This window comes from Dreissena polymorpha, chromosome 12 (genome assembly GCF_020536995.1).
Source record: "Dreissena polymorpha isolate Duluth1 chromosome 12, UMN_Dpol_1.0, whole genome shotgun sequence".
Classification (NCBI taxonomy): domain Eukaryota; kingdom Metazoa; phylum Mollusca; class Bivalvia; order Myida; family Dreissenidae; genus Dreissena; species Dreissena polymorpha.
The window spans coordinates 51,836,572-51,853,014 of record NC_068366.1 but is presented as its reverse complement, the minus strand read 5'-3'; the positions used below and the strand labels follow the sequence as shown (position 1 = coordinate 51,853,014).

The following is a 16,443-nucleotide window of genomic DNA, read 5'->3' as shown; positions in this document are numbered from 1 at the left end:
TAAATCAGCTATGTTATTACCGAGGTTTATTTTGTTTTCTTTTGTTTTGCTCTTTAACCTGTATTTTTATCATGCAACTTACCCATGTTTAGTAGATATATCTCAATTTATAAACTATATACGTATATGAATCACAAGTATATTGAAATACATAATGTTAAGAGAGGACGCACTTCATATTCGTTTGTAAATAATGGTTTAATTTCAGTCAGCAGAATGCAGTTTAATTTTTTTAAATGTTTTTCTCAAAGTTGTGGATTGAAAATTCAACTATTTTGTGGGATATATTGTTTAAACTGAAAGCATCACATTTGTAATCTGCACTATAGTATTTCGTGTTTTTTAACGTCATGACTAGTCGCTGAAGCATCGAGATCAATGCAGGGTTCAACATGTATTAATCGAAGTTTTACTGCTTAATAGTTTACTTCATAACCTATTGGGTGTTTGTATCTTCTCTCAAAAGTGGGGACGAAGTTATGCATTAAAGCTGGAAATGTTGGTTAGGTCTTTTTTATGTGTGTAGGGGGTGGGGGCGGAAAACCAACATGTCCGTTATGATAACCAAAAGAACACACTTACATGCTACCGAAAGCGAGAAATGAACCCAAGTCGCCTAGACGAGAAGCGCGTGTACTTACCACTGCGCTTACCGTAAAACCCTTAAAACAATATTAGATGATCTTTACCAAAATAATTCAACACAATCAATTAATTTGGCAGTTTTCATGTTTTATTACGATTACTTTTTAAAGAGCTTCTCAAAGATCATTATAGATAAGCCCTTTGTAAACACATGCTTTTTTAATATTGGTTCTATTAAAGTGATTAGCAAAATAAAAAAAACGTATAAAACATAATATAAGGGCTATTTTAAAAGACTTCTCAGAAGTAAGATGCAGTAATTGAAAAGAAAGTTAAGGAATAATAAAACTACTGTTCCTTTGTTTCAGATTGCCCTTTTTTGAAATATTAATGACGGGTTTCTTGATAACAGTTGCTTTTCACTATTAAGTTGCCACTTGTTGCATACATCAACAGGTCGCTTAAATGTCAAGCCATGAGCAAAACTCACACTTCATCTGAAAGTTATTCCGGTAGACTCACATCCCGAAAATCAGCTAAATGTCTGAAAGCAGTTCTTGAGAAATGGTCAGTAAAGAGACACAATGTCCAAGTCCAAGACCGAAAACTTCGCCAAAAATCAATTGACCGGAACGAAACTCACCAAAAATCAATTGACCGGAACGAAACTCACATTTCATCTGTAGTTAGACTCACATACAAAAATTCACCCACACTTCGGAAATCTTATTGTTAAAAACCATCCAGAAAACGATTATTCAAGAGAAAATTCATAAGTCAGATAGACATAAATCTACAACAAAAACAATATCTAGTAAAATGTCAATTCATACGTTCTGTATTGCACGGGGATCAAGGGTTAAGGATTAGATTACGCTCTTTGTAAGCAATTACGTATTTGATTGTTTTCGATTTGTTGCCATTTGACTGTTAGATTCAAAGTTCATTTTCATTAAGAATTAACTCTCCGAAAACAAAATGTTCACACACAAAAAGATAATAGTTTGTATTATTAATATTAACATTGTTTACTATATGACACCGTTTTTATAGTCGCAACGATTGCAATCATACATACATAGTTCTAAGTTTATTTAGCTATTGGTTAAAGATTCACCGAATATAGTAAACAATATTATTACAATACATATACTCAAGTCAGTATAAATGCATAAAGCCAAACAATGTATTGTTTAGACAAAAGGGCAATTTTCATTCAAAGTGTTTTAGTTTTGTGTTTACTATTTTGTCATTTAAACTGCGAAAGCCTCAATAATTGTTAAATACTGTTGATAAATCCGTCGAAAACTTGATTATTTTGGGCACTTCATGGGCAAGATTTAAATGCAATATGCTAGTTTATTACATAGTGAATAACAATCAAATTAACGATGTTTTCACTGAAGCGGACAACTAGGAAGTAACTTGTACAAAATTGTACCTTTTATGTGAATGCTGGTTTAACCCGGTCAAAGGATTAAAACGTTTGCGCTAGTGGGAAATATGAAACCAATGTAAAATGGGACAATCCTGCACAATATAACCATTGAATACACGAATAACATCCAGACGAGGTATTGATCCTCTTTTGTGGACTGTGAAACCTTAGTACAAAACTGTTCAAACGTAAACACTAGTAAACGACTTGTATTTTGAGGATTTAAGGAAGAAAAAATATCGGTAATGTTTTTGTAACTCGAGTACTTTGTTGATGCTGTAAACTCTGACCGTCACGGAACTGATAAACGCGCTTCATTTCTTGTATCAATTATCTTAGTTTAGCTGGAGATATGTTAAGTTCACTACTAAATAAACGTTTAATTGTTAAAATTGAATATATTCAATAAATCACAATTTAGGTTTATTATATGACATTATGGTTTGTCAAGAAATGGCAAAGTATTGCTGCACGTTTAAAGCAGTTCATATTATAATGATTAATGTTTCATATTATAATTATTAATGTTTGACTGAATTTTATTAAGTACGTAGGTTCATCGTTCTGATCGAATAAAATAAATATAGACTGAAGAATGCATGAAGAATGCATGTGAACTTATAATTGGCTCAATTGATATAAAACATATAATATGCAAGAACAGAGACAAGATCTTTAATCCGGTTGCTAGTTTCCTTGGACGTATTTAATTTATGTTTCTAAAAAAAGGTTGTGATAAGAAGTACTTTGCTTGAAGAAATACACTTTATCGTGTTCCGACATATTAACGTGCAACAAAAATGTCTAAAAAAGTTATTATTACACTGATTCTGATACATGTATGTGTTTATGTAATGACGTTCACTACACAATCAACTTCCGGAGAATCCACTGAAGCTGCTACATCCACTGAAACGTCGACAACCATCGAAACATCAATAACAACTGAAGCTTGGATCCCCACCGAACCACCTACAACCATTGAAGCTTCCATAACAACCGAAACACCTACAACCACTGAAGCTCCGACAACAACCGAAACACATAACACCAGTGAAGCTTCGACAACAACCGAAACACCTACAACTAGTGAAGCTTCGACAACAACCGAAACACCTACAACGACTGAAGCTTCGATTACAACCGAAACACCTACAACCACCGCATCACCTTCAACAACGGAAGCTCTAACAACCACCGAGGCCACGACAACCACGAACGTTCATACAACTTTCGCGGCTACAACAACCGAAGAACATTTTACAATTTACAACAATACAGCTACCGACGCTCCTGTACCAAGCGAAGATGCTACACCCACTAAATCATTTTCAACAACAACTATTATTACACGTCCTTGCGAATCTTCAACTTTAGCTACTGAGAGCAAATGTGCCGTCCCATCATCGTATAGTACGTATTTCGTTTCTATTTTATTTAAATCACGGTTACTGCGTGTATATGTCGTGCTGAGCGTGACTTCTTAATACTTACAAGGGAGGGTATTGCGGTTATCATATAGTTTGTCAGTAAATATGTAAATGCTAGAGTAATGCACCTTTGTTATCATATTTTATTCTGTATTGTTTATATCCGAATTGTGTCAGTTTTTAGAGAAGTCTTTTGAGCATGTGTCCCGTAAAAAAAACTGCTAGAGCGATTAATCACTAAACATATTCAAGAGCAGTCCAATATTTTTTAATTTCATAGCGGTATAAGAGTATAATTTCGGTTCCAGTGTCGGATATTAGCTCAATTTTTTTCAGTTGGTGCTCTTGCTGTTGGATGGACGTTTGCTGCGGTAGAACTTGTTATAATTATCGCTTTGGTCGCCGTTCTTATCAGGTATTTAGATAAAGTCTCCTTGTGTTTTTGTTAAAAATTCAACATTACTTAAGGCAATTTTGCATTATATATACATTTTTAAAAATGTTTACATTAATGCGGACTTGAATGGCTTGACATTGAGCGAATAAATTTTTCAGGTACACTTCTGTACATGATTTATTATAGATATAGGCGGGCTGCGAAACATAAAGAGGCAATGACCGAAGCAAACATGAAAAATCCAAATTATGATACCCTCGTACATGGACCTTATGATGGTGATCTGCTAGAAGATACGAAGCACACTTATTCCAGCGTCTCTGATGTAAACATTACCATGGCCGCTATGTAAGACAATTATAGAACACAACCACAGACCTACAGTATAATGCATTTCAGTTTAACAACAATTCTACCACAATGAAGTTCTTTGTATGGAGGAGTTGATAATGTGAAATCAGCGAAATTAATTATTCGCTAAAAAGCACATAAGATGTTTAACCAGAGACAGTGTAATTGAAGTGGTATAGTATTCTACTTTTTATCTACACTACGGCGAACGTTTGTATGCTTGAGAAGTGGAGAGAAAGTTAGTTAAAATATAAGTGTGAGTGGACCTAGTTTACCTACATAAGTGTATGGTCCATACAGGACACTAACATTGATTCCAGCCTGTGTAACATTAGCCATGCTAATTACACGATGATCTAGTATGCATGTAGATGGGGAATGTTCAACTCATATTGAAATGAGACCTACAATGTTTGACGTATGCTTTATACTGGAAATATATAATAGGCGGCTCTGAAAAACGGGATATTGTCAACTCGTGTTCTTAACAAAGACAATTTAATTGTACATTGTACAACAATAGTATGTTAATATGATACAAATATGTTGGAAGTTTGGCTCTTTTTTATTTAAATCTATACCAATACCCTTCCGTTAGGGAATGTATCCGCATTGCAATGTTACTGAAGATGAGTACAATTGTCATTATAGAATGTTAACTATGAAGTTATATCGGACAATTGTATACAACACAGTTTTGCTGGAAAATACTACTTATCAAACATGCACTGAATCAATTACAACTTCCGTATCAGATACAACTTCCGTATCACATACACCTTTCATATTTCATACACTTTCCGTATCTCCTACAACATCAGTATTTCATACCCATTCCGTATCTCATACAACGTCCGTATCTCATTAAACATCCATATCTCCACCCCTTTCCGTATATCATACAGCTATCGTATCGCATTCAACTACCGTATCATATAAACATTCTTTATCTCATTAATCTTCCGTGAAGTGTATAACTATCGTATTTCCTTCAATTATTGTCTTGTCGACAAATATTGTAAACGATACAATTATCATCACTTATACTGTTACCACATATCATTTAAATACCAATATCCTACACAATTTAAATAAATTATTTAGGTTTAAATCAAGAAGATCGCGTTGATGAAAAATCTAACGACAGACGAGCGTTATTATTTATGTATGATGGTCAATGACAAGGACGCCAACAGGACGTAAATGTATAGTTGGTAAATGAAAAATTATATATATATATATATATATATATATATATATATATATATATATATATATATATATATATATATATATATATATACAATATGCTTGAAAACACGGATGTTATTGTAAAATGCAATTTTGCACAAAAGAAAAAACAAACAAACAAAACTGATATAAAATAAAAACGCACAGGAATACACATTTGAACTTTTATTTTCTGTTTACTTGTCTCAAATAGAAATGAGCGGTTTCAAATGGCGATCGGACAGTTACGGAAATGTGCGACACACAAAATTCAAGAAAATGAAAGTAGTCCGTTTTCCGTTATATTGAAATAAAATGGACGTATCTCGAAACAAGAAAGCTTGGAAAAAAATAACCGAACAGCAAGTGCGACCTTTATAAATCATTTTAAAATCATAAACGATATCGATCGTTATGATGTAAATGAAACTACCATTGGAGAATGACATAAATCAGCGTTGTTTTTAACGATAATTCTTTTGGTTACTTCTGTTTTCCCCTTTAGCTCGTATTTTTATTATTTATAGTAAACACATCTCAATGCATAAGCTTTTTACGTATAATAATCAAAACATATTGAAAGATATAATGTTAAGATGGGCTCACGTTCTATGGGTTATAAATAATGGTTTTATTTCAGACAAAAGTCGAGTTCAGTTAATTTTTTATATTTTTGAAAAATTAACTATTTTTGTTTTTTATTGTTAAAACTAAAATAATCACATTTGTTATCTGAATTATAGTATTGCGTATTTTATTTACGTCATGCTTTGTCGTTGTCCATTACCGTAAATGTAAACCGCATTACTCTGTTATTTGTAACTAACATCTTACGTTACCTGAATGTTCGTATATTTTGTTTACGTGTTCTACAATCGGTCGAATTACGTTACCTTTGAATTTATATCGTAGCATTTACTTTTATACGCGATACGCTCTCGAATAAATTAATACCATTATAATCTTTGGCGATTGGCAACTTGGGAGAAAACGTCGAAAGCCTAAAAAAATGTCTGTCATTCATTGTTCTTTACAACTACAAAACAGTGAACACTTATAAAAGAGGTAGAGGTATAATGTGGGTAGACATACGTTCATGACCAATCATCATGCACTTCATGTTGCCGAAATGTGAATTGAACCAGAATTTTATGAGTATGTAGTCCAGAATATTCCTTATGTGCAAGCCAACATAGTGAACCAAACGCTTTTCAAAATTACGCAATAAGCCTTGGTGTTTAATGTGATGCGCGGTAAAATTATTTTGGACGCTTCCCTAAAGTTGCATGTTGGATATACATCGAAGTAATTTTTTTAATTTGGTGTGGCGGCTTCAATAAGACAATAGTATTTTTCTTTATTATTGTTTATGAGCCACCATTTATTGTTTGAACCATAAAATGATATAAAATAAATCGAAGTAACCATAAATTATATTATAAAGTTTAAAATTTTCCTTCACGATTTTGAAAAAAATAAAAAATAAATAATCAACTTTCGGTACACAGATTCTGTGCAAAAGTTAAACAAATTAACCGGACACAATTTACCGAAAGTCATTTTCTAAATTACTTCCGTACAGAGAATATTTCACAAAAAAAATTATTAAAATCTTCATTTCAATACATGCAACTGTATGCTAAAACACACAAATGTAATATAACAAAATATTAAACAACAACACTCGAAACTATGTTGATAACAATACCGTTAACAGGAATTATATTATCAGTTGAATGCGCTTTGGTGTGAAAATAATTCACAATCGTTAGTGCGGTGACGTTATACATTGAAATAAGAAGCATAATGAGTTTAATGAGCCAATTCTCTTTCAAGATATCGGCGCACGTGACATTTATTTAAATGGGCAATAGCACACACAATTGTGTGATAAACTAGCCGTGTTGCTTTGTCGTTAAAACAACGAACCATGGTTTTAATTAAACTAATATATAGTGTTGTAATATATTCATGCATCAATATCGCATATACGCAAAGTACATTTGCACTGGAGACTTCACCCTTGGACAAAACAACTTCGGTGAGTTCTCTTTCTTCTGCCGGAGACGTTCAAATATCATTTCATCCAGACTTATCATCCGACCCCACTACATCACAGCAACCGCCTGCAAAGACGCCATGGGATTTCATTTTATCAATGCCGTGTAGTAGGTGGATTTTACAAATATCTATTTAATAGAAAATGAAAGTAAATATTTGAACTATGAACTATTCTATATGAGATTGAACACTGTTTCACAACTCAAAAACTTCGTATGTGTACGGGCATATAGGGTCGATGCTCATAGTTTAAATACACATACATTAAATTAAACTATTAACTAATATTTTCATTACCTGGTTTCATTTTGTGTCATAAAATGTTCAGAAATTAAATGCTATCAATCGTGGCGTTATTTTGTTCTAGTTATCCCAATCGCCGCTGGTTGGGGCCTCGTGGTTATACTTAGTGTGATACTTGTTATTTGCGTAAGGTACGTATTTTACTTGTTTTCATGTTTAACCATAGAATACCACAATCGCGAGGTTGTTAAGTTATCAATTAACTATCGAATGAATTTGAAAGTAAATAATGTTCATTGAATTAAATTGTAGGATGAATAAAAACATGCTTGTATTCGGTGTGCACATATAACAATTGAAACAAATTGGGACTCATAATGAAATATAAAATTTAGCTTTTACGACTTTCGTACGTTTTCTTATTGTTTATAACATCCGAACATGTAGTCCACACAAGTAGTATGTCTTTTGATCGATAAATCATTTACGATCAGACAGCTGCAAGGACCCGAACGACATAATTATGTACACATATATTAAGACAAGGCATACTTGTATAAACGAATGGGATTTCTAAATTTAATTGACGATTACATGTATATCTTAACGTTTATAACAGAAAAAGACAAAAGGAAAACTCAATTTATAAAGCAGAGCTGAGGCACGATTTGCAGAAGACCCCGAGATTGGCGTCATACGATAAGCTGAAGAGTGGACACTATTCAAATGACTTTCTTGAAGACACATCACGCGGATATTCCGAGGTTAAAGAGTTAAAGATTGCAAGGTATAAAATAATCGTATCGATATAAATTCTTGTTCTTATTGTTCCTATCATTCAATGTCTTCACTTAGACAACGTTTACTTTATTCGAATCCAGTACAAAATAAGAAGTACGAGAGGCGACCACATTATATTTGAACAAAATTAATGACACCATTTTCGAATTGGAACAGATCCTTTACTGGATAAAGTGTTCAATATGAGGTCTATGACACGCGTAAATAAGCCTACACCTATTTGCCAAGATTTTAGAGTCTTGTTGATATTTTTTATTCGGTTTCTTCACCCGTCCTTTAGAGCTTTTATAAGAATTATAACAGAGTTAACATCGCGCTTCAGTACACGGTGTTGAGGATTCCTAAATAAACCAACGTAAATTGTAGGAGGATTCATAGTCATCGGAATCCTTTCGTAACGGTCAATAAAGTTCACGTTCTCCGTCTTAAGAAACTGGAGGGTCTGTTCAGATGTGTTACTTCAGGCACTGTACTATTGAAACACCTTCGACTTACGACTTTTTGAATCAGTTTCGGAACGTTATTTTTTTTAAAACAGCTTCAATACCGTATTGATATAGAACTTGCACTTAACTTAAGTTCCTTTTATTGATATCGCAAATATTGCTTTTTCCATCATAAAAGACACTCAGCCCATGTCATGAAATAATTGGCGAAAGAGTCACCTTTAACGAACTTTATCTTGTCGCTACGGGCGTCTCCCGTATGACCAATGTTAATAAAACACTGCTTTATCAGAAGTAACGAAGTTATGACACATATTAACTCCATGTATAGCTGCCATGATCTAGCTTTTCTCTTCGTAAGTTGCGTCATGTTAAGCTGGGGATGTTTGCCTAATGATTATCTTAGGTATAGTTCCTTTAAAGATGCCTAACATAGACGACAATTCACATTGGGTCGGTTGGTCAGCTTGGCGATCGTACGATTAATTATTCTGATGACTTCAGGTATGGCCACATTTCGACGATATCTAAAATGTATCATAGGCAGGCCAGCATTGATATTTTGTCGTTGATTTCCAAAATTACCACGAATGTTTTGTATCGTGCCCAAGCAAATCGAACTTCCAATTACATTCAACTCCTTTATTCTCCTAAACGTGTGTCTAGTCTTCAAAAGTAAAAAAAACTACCGCTGTCACTGTACCACTATTTGTCCATGATATACATGACAAAAAGCAATGTAGCAACATCAATTTTATGAAGGTACATGATGAGTAGAAGCAATATTCAACGGTTTTTCACACGGTACTGTCTAAGCCTATATACGGATTTTGTTCCAATATATAATCTGGGCACCTCTCGTATTTGTAACATAATGTAATAACTAGTTATTTTCTAGAAATAAATCACAACAATATATGACAGCTCATAGTTTGATGTCTATGCTGTCTTTAAATCTTCTCGTTAACTTAAACTGCATTTTCTGTTTCTTTAGAGATTTGCGAACGGAATACGAAACTGTGAACGAGGTGCTGAGTAACAATGCAGCTTGTTGCGCTCCAGTGGCGTCCAATGATGAACTTGACTGTAAACACTATGCCAACACGTTTTCGAAAGAAACCCCACACGGATATACTAATGTCACTAAATTCAGAATGAATATAAAACATTGACTCGTGTACCGTACACAATACTTGTGAGTATCGACTCTCCATTGTGTATGACACAGTCGCATATTGATGGGGCGCAATGACTGGACGCTCGTAAGGACGTATGGTAATTTAAGGTCATTCTCCAAAAGAAAAAGTGAACAGGAAAAAGAAATGAACTGTAATATAATAATTGTCATCATTTAAATGTACACCTTCTATTAATGTATATTTTTGTGTGTATCGTTTTTGTGTAGTTGAATATTTGTATATACATATAAGTATATATGACTTCTTAACATAGTATTTATTTTGAAAATGTACGTATGCACCATTTCCATTAGCATTCCTTATTTCTACTTGCTCATGATTTTTAAAGACATATTGCCAGATCCTGCCTTAATTGATTCTCACATTTGCTCGTGCGATAAAAGACAGCGTTTTCGAGTAGGTGTGCATTCTTAACGGTCTCATACTAATATTTAAGCAAACATATACTTCGATATTTTGAAAAGATAAATTATCACAATTTAAAACATAATATGGAATTGAATCAGTAGTGATGTGTAGTACCCCAATAGTATGCAACAACTGGTGATTCCGTCTTATAAACGACATATGCTTTTATTAATTAAGACCTAATGCCAGTTGATGAATTGGTTATATTTAATGTCAAAGTGATTGAAACATACGTTAGTGTTTTTGTTTTGTTAATACATGTTCTTTTGATTTTCGCGAGTAGTTCATAAGAATAATTAATATATAGTGTTAAATATTGGAAAAGTTTACACAAACGTTTGTTACTGGCAGCTGTTTTGGGAGTGAAGTAAGCTTTAATGTTGATTTGTTATTTACCTCCCATCTTCTTATTCACATATGTCTTCATATACATATTCACAAATTTCTTTGATTAAATCGACTTTTCTGTTCGTTTGTTTACTGCTTTTGTGTATTATTTGGCGACGTGATGTTGCACGTCCAGACCACATATGTCATAATTCAAACTCTAACAGCATGATTACTACTCATGCTTTGTGAAAATGAGGTAAACAGCACAGTTATTTTACTGTGCAAAATTATTCAAAACACGAGGAAGTTGGAAGTTTAATTACAAGGCCAACTTGACTTTGCTGACGCCTATCGCAAGTAAGGTGCATGAGATGTAAACAACATTGTATTGACTTTGATTTAATAACGTTTACCGCTTTTATGAATCTTATCCCATGTTAAGATATTGTTCGAACGTTGCGAAGAGTATTTTCTATTTAAATAGATTAGAGAAAAACTAATTGCCGAACAATAGCATGTGTACCAATTTATACAAGAACCGAGTTGAACATATTCTCAAATAGTTAGAAATCAAATGTATGGATTTAGAATTCATTTAAATCTTTACATTTCAATAACTAACTGCTGAGCAACAAAATATATATTTTGATGTTATAATTATAGCTAGTTTCTTTACAATTACTTATGTAATATTATTGTTAAATATACACGTTACCTTATACAAATAAGTAATACGTTTAAGGACAAATTCAATAAAATTATAGCATATTAAACAGTTAGATTTAATTTTATCATGTATTTCAGTTAGTTTTTCATACGTATTACTTTATTACCACGACATCTTAACCTCACTCGTTTCCAGAGATATTCATACATTGAATAATGCATCATCTTTCACGAAAAGGTGCAAATAAACGTGGTAAACAAGGCTTTTTGCTTTAGTCACGAATAAAGGTATACGAGATAAACTACAAACAACCGGAATAAGGAAGATCTTATGGGTGTGCGCATCTGCCACTCAAACACAGGAAGTTATATGGTGTATCGCATTAAATGAAGATAATTTAGGAGCAGACTCCAGGTATTGGCAAATTGCTTGTATGTTTTGTATTTGACTTAGGAATTATACCTGCGAGTAAGTACCTTATTTATTATTACGTAATTACTTTTCATTTCGTGTGCACGTATAAAAAGTTTGCAAATGTTTGTTTGGAACAAAGCTTTACTCAGTTTCAATTCATTTAAAAAAGGCAATTACCTTTTTAACTTGTTAACGGTTATTCATATGTGAGCGAATGGTGACAAAGTGGACGATGATACAAACTTAGTGGTGTTTATTGATTTATTTCTTAACATAATTAAGAGCGACATGTTTGAATGTTTATTAAATCAACTAAGAATAAGCTGAGAAATAAATGCCTTTCAACAAATCAATCTATTTTAGTTATGAAAGACGGACAAAAGATCTTGCACGTAGATAACTATTAACTGTATATTTTATTATATTTGTTTTAATATAATTTGATCCTCTATGAACAGAATCATGAATTCAAGAAAACTAATCATCGCATACGTCATTGTCGAGATTATTGTCTCACTCAACACAATGGTCGTCAATTCGACGACAACAACAGTCACAGAAGTTTCAACTACATCTGAAGCTAAAACGCAATCTGCCGATACAACTACATCTGCCGCTACAACTACATCTACTGTTACATCTGCCGCTACAATTACATCTCCAGCTATAACTACAACTGCCGATACAATTACAACTAAAGCTTCAAATTCAACTGAAGCAGCAACTGCAGTCGAAACTTTAACTTCAACCGACGTTACACCAACAATCGAAAATCAACATACAACAGAATCCCCATCTACAACCGATCATTCATCTATAACTGAAAATGTAACTTCCACCGAAGCTTCATCTACAATCATCTCTTCTAATACATCCACCGAAGCTCCAACTTCAGTAAAGGAAGTTTCCAGTTCAATCGCAGCTACAACTACAACCACGGACGCTCCCATCACAAGTGTAGTTCCAACAATAACCAACGAAGCTCCGAGTTCATCGACCGTGGCTCTTACCACAGCAGCAGAAACTTCAGTTGTTGAAACCACAACATTTACAAATCATCCTAAAATGCCGATGAACGACAATGCACCATCATCGTACAGTATGCATTTATGATTTCAGTAACTTATTACTTATTCATTGTAATTAAATTGAAGTATTGCGAGGTTTATAAGATTTTACTGTATTTGAAAGTTGCCACATGACAACACAAGCTTCCTCGGTTCTTTAAAATCGTTTTTTTTTTCTTTTTCAGTTGCAGCTGTTGCGGTCGGATGGAGTCTTGTATTGATACTGATCATAGTTATCATCGTCGTTATGTTCCGGTATGCATGCGTCCAATTATGTAACTGTTAAGTCTGAAGAATGTGAATTTTAAAACAATATGTATGTGTGATAAAAACGTAGGCTAGTATAAACATGTTTTTTGTTTATTAGCTCTATTTGAATAAAGTGCATAATACAAATTCAGGACAAAGCAACAACAACATATGCATTCACATTCACCCGTAACTGGATCATTTACTTGACTGTCTCGAAAGAAATAATTCATTTAAATATCATCTTTTGGAATAATGTAAACTTATGCTAGAATTGATTTAATATAGGGTATCTAAAAAGACCCAAAAAATGATGCAGCTTTGTATTGTTCGGTAAAAAGTTTGGTCGTTAACAAATGCATTTAATGTTTTTAATTTAGTTCCATGCATACAGCGCATAGATATCAACTCTCTAAAGACGAAAACAAAGATGAAGAAATGTTTACTGGAGAAGAAATTACGGAGCGAGCAGTGGACAACAACGATACGATGTTGGAGGGAAAGAAGGACGACAATGATATTACAGAGATTCATAACCCCGTCTATGATGCAACTGGAGATGGTGCTGACGTCACGGTTTCGCCTATGTAGGTGTAAAGCAGCATGAACGAGCAGAAAGAGCATGACATACAAATATGTGTACTTTTGCTTCCATTATTCTTGATTATAGTTTTAGTTTATGTATAGTATATAAAACTTATAAGTGTTTATTTTTGTGGTTCACAAACTCTGTGACGTAAACACCGAACCAATATCCGTGTTGCTTGTTTCGAGTGACAAGGTACTGAACAAGTTCAAGTAACCACAAGTTAAGAACAATTGCCCAAGAAAAGCTCTTACGTTTGTATAGCTTAAGTATTATAATCTATGAAGTAAAGATAATACCAAAATTGGATTTGTAGATACTCTATTAGCGTTGTGTATCAATCAAAGCACATAACTGTGATTACGTACTTGCTTAAAGTATTTTAATTATTCAAATGAATCAGCCAACGCAAAATAAATAAGATGCGCATGTTATTGTAATCTTTACAATACAAAAGGATGCTATATCATTAAACTACCGTGTAAAATAGCCATTTTACTACAACCATAAACTATTTGCGAGCTCCGCAATCTAACACATCGATATAATGCACGCGGAAGTTTGGAAGCAGATATCAATTTTCAATTTGTGTGCAGGTATGAATGCCTACAAAAGCACAGCATGATTATGGTGTTTTGGGTAAGGATCACGGATGCATTTATTCCATTATAAACGCAGTATTTGCAGCATCTTCAGTCAACGCTTTTGAGTATTTTCGACAAATCTTTGGGAAAACAACAAGAAAAGAACGTTATTTGTTCAATTGAATATCCTTCTTAAAAGTAATACTTTGTGAATATCTCAAACGACAAATAATTTAATTGAAATTGTAAATGACATTACGTTCCGCCCTACAGGTATGCCTTTAAGAAAGAATGACGCGCGATGATTTACTTATTATCCTTGACACTTTGAGAATTAAACAATTACGGTTGCAAGGCATGGACGGAAGATCAAGCAGCAAATGTCTCAGTGTTGAGTTACGTTTTATTGAAACATCCTTCAATATTCTTTACAAACTAATTTTTTACATTGCAGACAACTAACAAAGTACAATTTTTTTTTAAATATATCAAGCTATATTTGAGTCATTCTAATTTTACAATGATACCATTTACTTAAAAAATGACGCTCAATTTAAATCCAACCTACTTTAATAATAATCGTTGTGTTACAATTTATTACAAGATAAGTATTGATGCAAAGCATCAAAGGGCGTCGGGAATTTCAGTGTAAAAGGCACTCAATGAAGTTACATGGAACGCTTTTTTCTACTGTAAATATTAATATATTGGTCGATTATTTTAATCAAAATAGAAAAAGATACTGGTATATCCATTATCTATGATTGTGTGTTATAACCCCCAATTAACCATTATCTATGATGTTGTGTTATAACCCCCAAATAACCATCATCTAAGATTTTGTGTTGTAACCCCAAATATTTCATAGTTCATTTTATTTACATTGGTTTCCTTTATTTTTACTGGCATCCGTGTGCAGTTTTCATTAATGGAACAGAACTGTGTAGGTTTAAAAAAATCTGCTTCATCTTGTAAGCGTTATTTCATATTTTTCTCAACTTCAAGGGGAGATGATTCTGAACTTATTCTTACGTTGCTCATTTACGATAGGGGTTGAGTACTCATTGAATGATATGAAAACACTGTAAAAGTTTTAATGTGTTTACGACCCCCCCACCCTCTCTTACATATATTTCATGGGCATAATAAAAACAAAAAATGGTTACAATAAAACAGCATATTTATTTAAACTAAAATGTCAACATCAAAACGAAAAGTTAACATAGAACACAAATAAAATAATTTGATTCTACTAGGGCTCGAACCTTGGGCCTCTCACATGTGAAGCGAGCGTGTAACCACTACACTACTGAACCGCTTGAAAAATCACCTTCTAACTAAGAAATTATTAAGCTATTAATAGTCGGTTAAAATGTAAACCCGGAAGTTTAAACGCTGGATAGTGAGCGGGGTTAAAGGTCCATACCACTGGCAAGATACGGATGGATCAGGCCTGTGGCCTTCTATATGTGGTTCTTAAAAAATCCTTAAGGAGGACTTGATAGTAATGAGACTGGGGTGCTGTGATGGTGCTCCTCATTGATAAGCGGCTGCTTCCTTTATCCAGACTCATTATTACAATTAATAATACGTGTCACGCTTCGCGCTCTATAGCGCCTTTATAAGTAACTAGGTGGTTGCTATGATAGTGGAACAAAGAAGGTTTTAATGTGTTTACGAACCCCCCCCCCCCACCCTCTCACACATATATTTCATTGGCATAATAAAAACAAAAAATGATAACAATTAAACACCATATTTATTTAAATTAAAATGTCTACATCAAAACAAAAGGTTAACATAGAACACAAATAAAACAAATTGATTCTACTGGGGCTCGAACCTTGGACCTCTCATATGTGAAGCGAACGTGTAACCACTACACTACGGAACCGCTTGAAAAATCACCTTCTAACTAAGATATTAAGGTAGTGGGAGCCCAATGGGTACTTTTCCA

General features: G+C 33.5%; 2 protein-coding genes and 1 long non-coding RNA gene across 3 annotated transcripts; all 3 read left to right on the top strand.

The window, feature by feature from the left end:
- Nucleotides 1-2,637: 2,637 nt before the first annotated feature.
- Nucleotides 2,638-4,615, top strand: LOC127852136 (uncharacterized). The gene is made up of 3 exons (XM_052385961.1): nt 2,638-3,436; nt 3,790-3,868; nt 4,037-4,615. The coding sequence occupies exons 1-3, from the start codon at nt 2,824-2,826 to the stop codon at nt 4,200-4,202; spliced, it is 858 nt and encodes a 285-aa protein (XP_052241921.1). The 5' UTR covers nt 2,638-2,823; the 3' UTR covers nt 4,203-4,615.
- A 2,449-nt stretch (nt 4,616-7,064) lies between these two features.
- On the top strand, nt 7,065-11,059 carry LOC127852140 (uncharacterized). The gene is made up of 4 exons (XR_008036098.1): nt 7,065-7,599; nt 7,860-7,926; nt 8,355-8,522; nt 9,977-11,059. It is a non-coding gene; the product is annotated as an uncharacterized LOC127852140 (long non-coding RNA).
- A 783-nt stretch (nt 11,060-11,842) lies between these two features.
- On the top strand, nt 11,843-14,024 carry LOC127852134 (uncharacterized). Its single transcript, XM_052385958.1, has 4 exons — nt 11,843-12,000; nt 12,459-13,099; nt 13,253-13,322; nt 13,697-14,024. Exons 2-4 carry the CDS (start codon nt 12,463-12,465, stop codon nt 13,905-13,907), a joined length of 918 nt encoding a protein of 305 aa, XP_052241918.1. The 5' UTR covers nt 11,843-12,000; nt 12,459-12,462; the 3' UTR covers nt 13,908-14,024.
- Nucleotides 14,025-16,443: the final 2,419 nt, after the last annotated feature.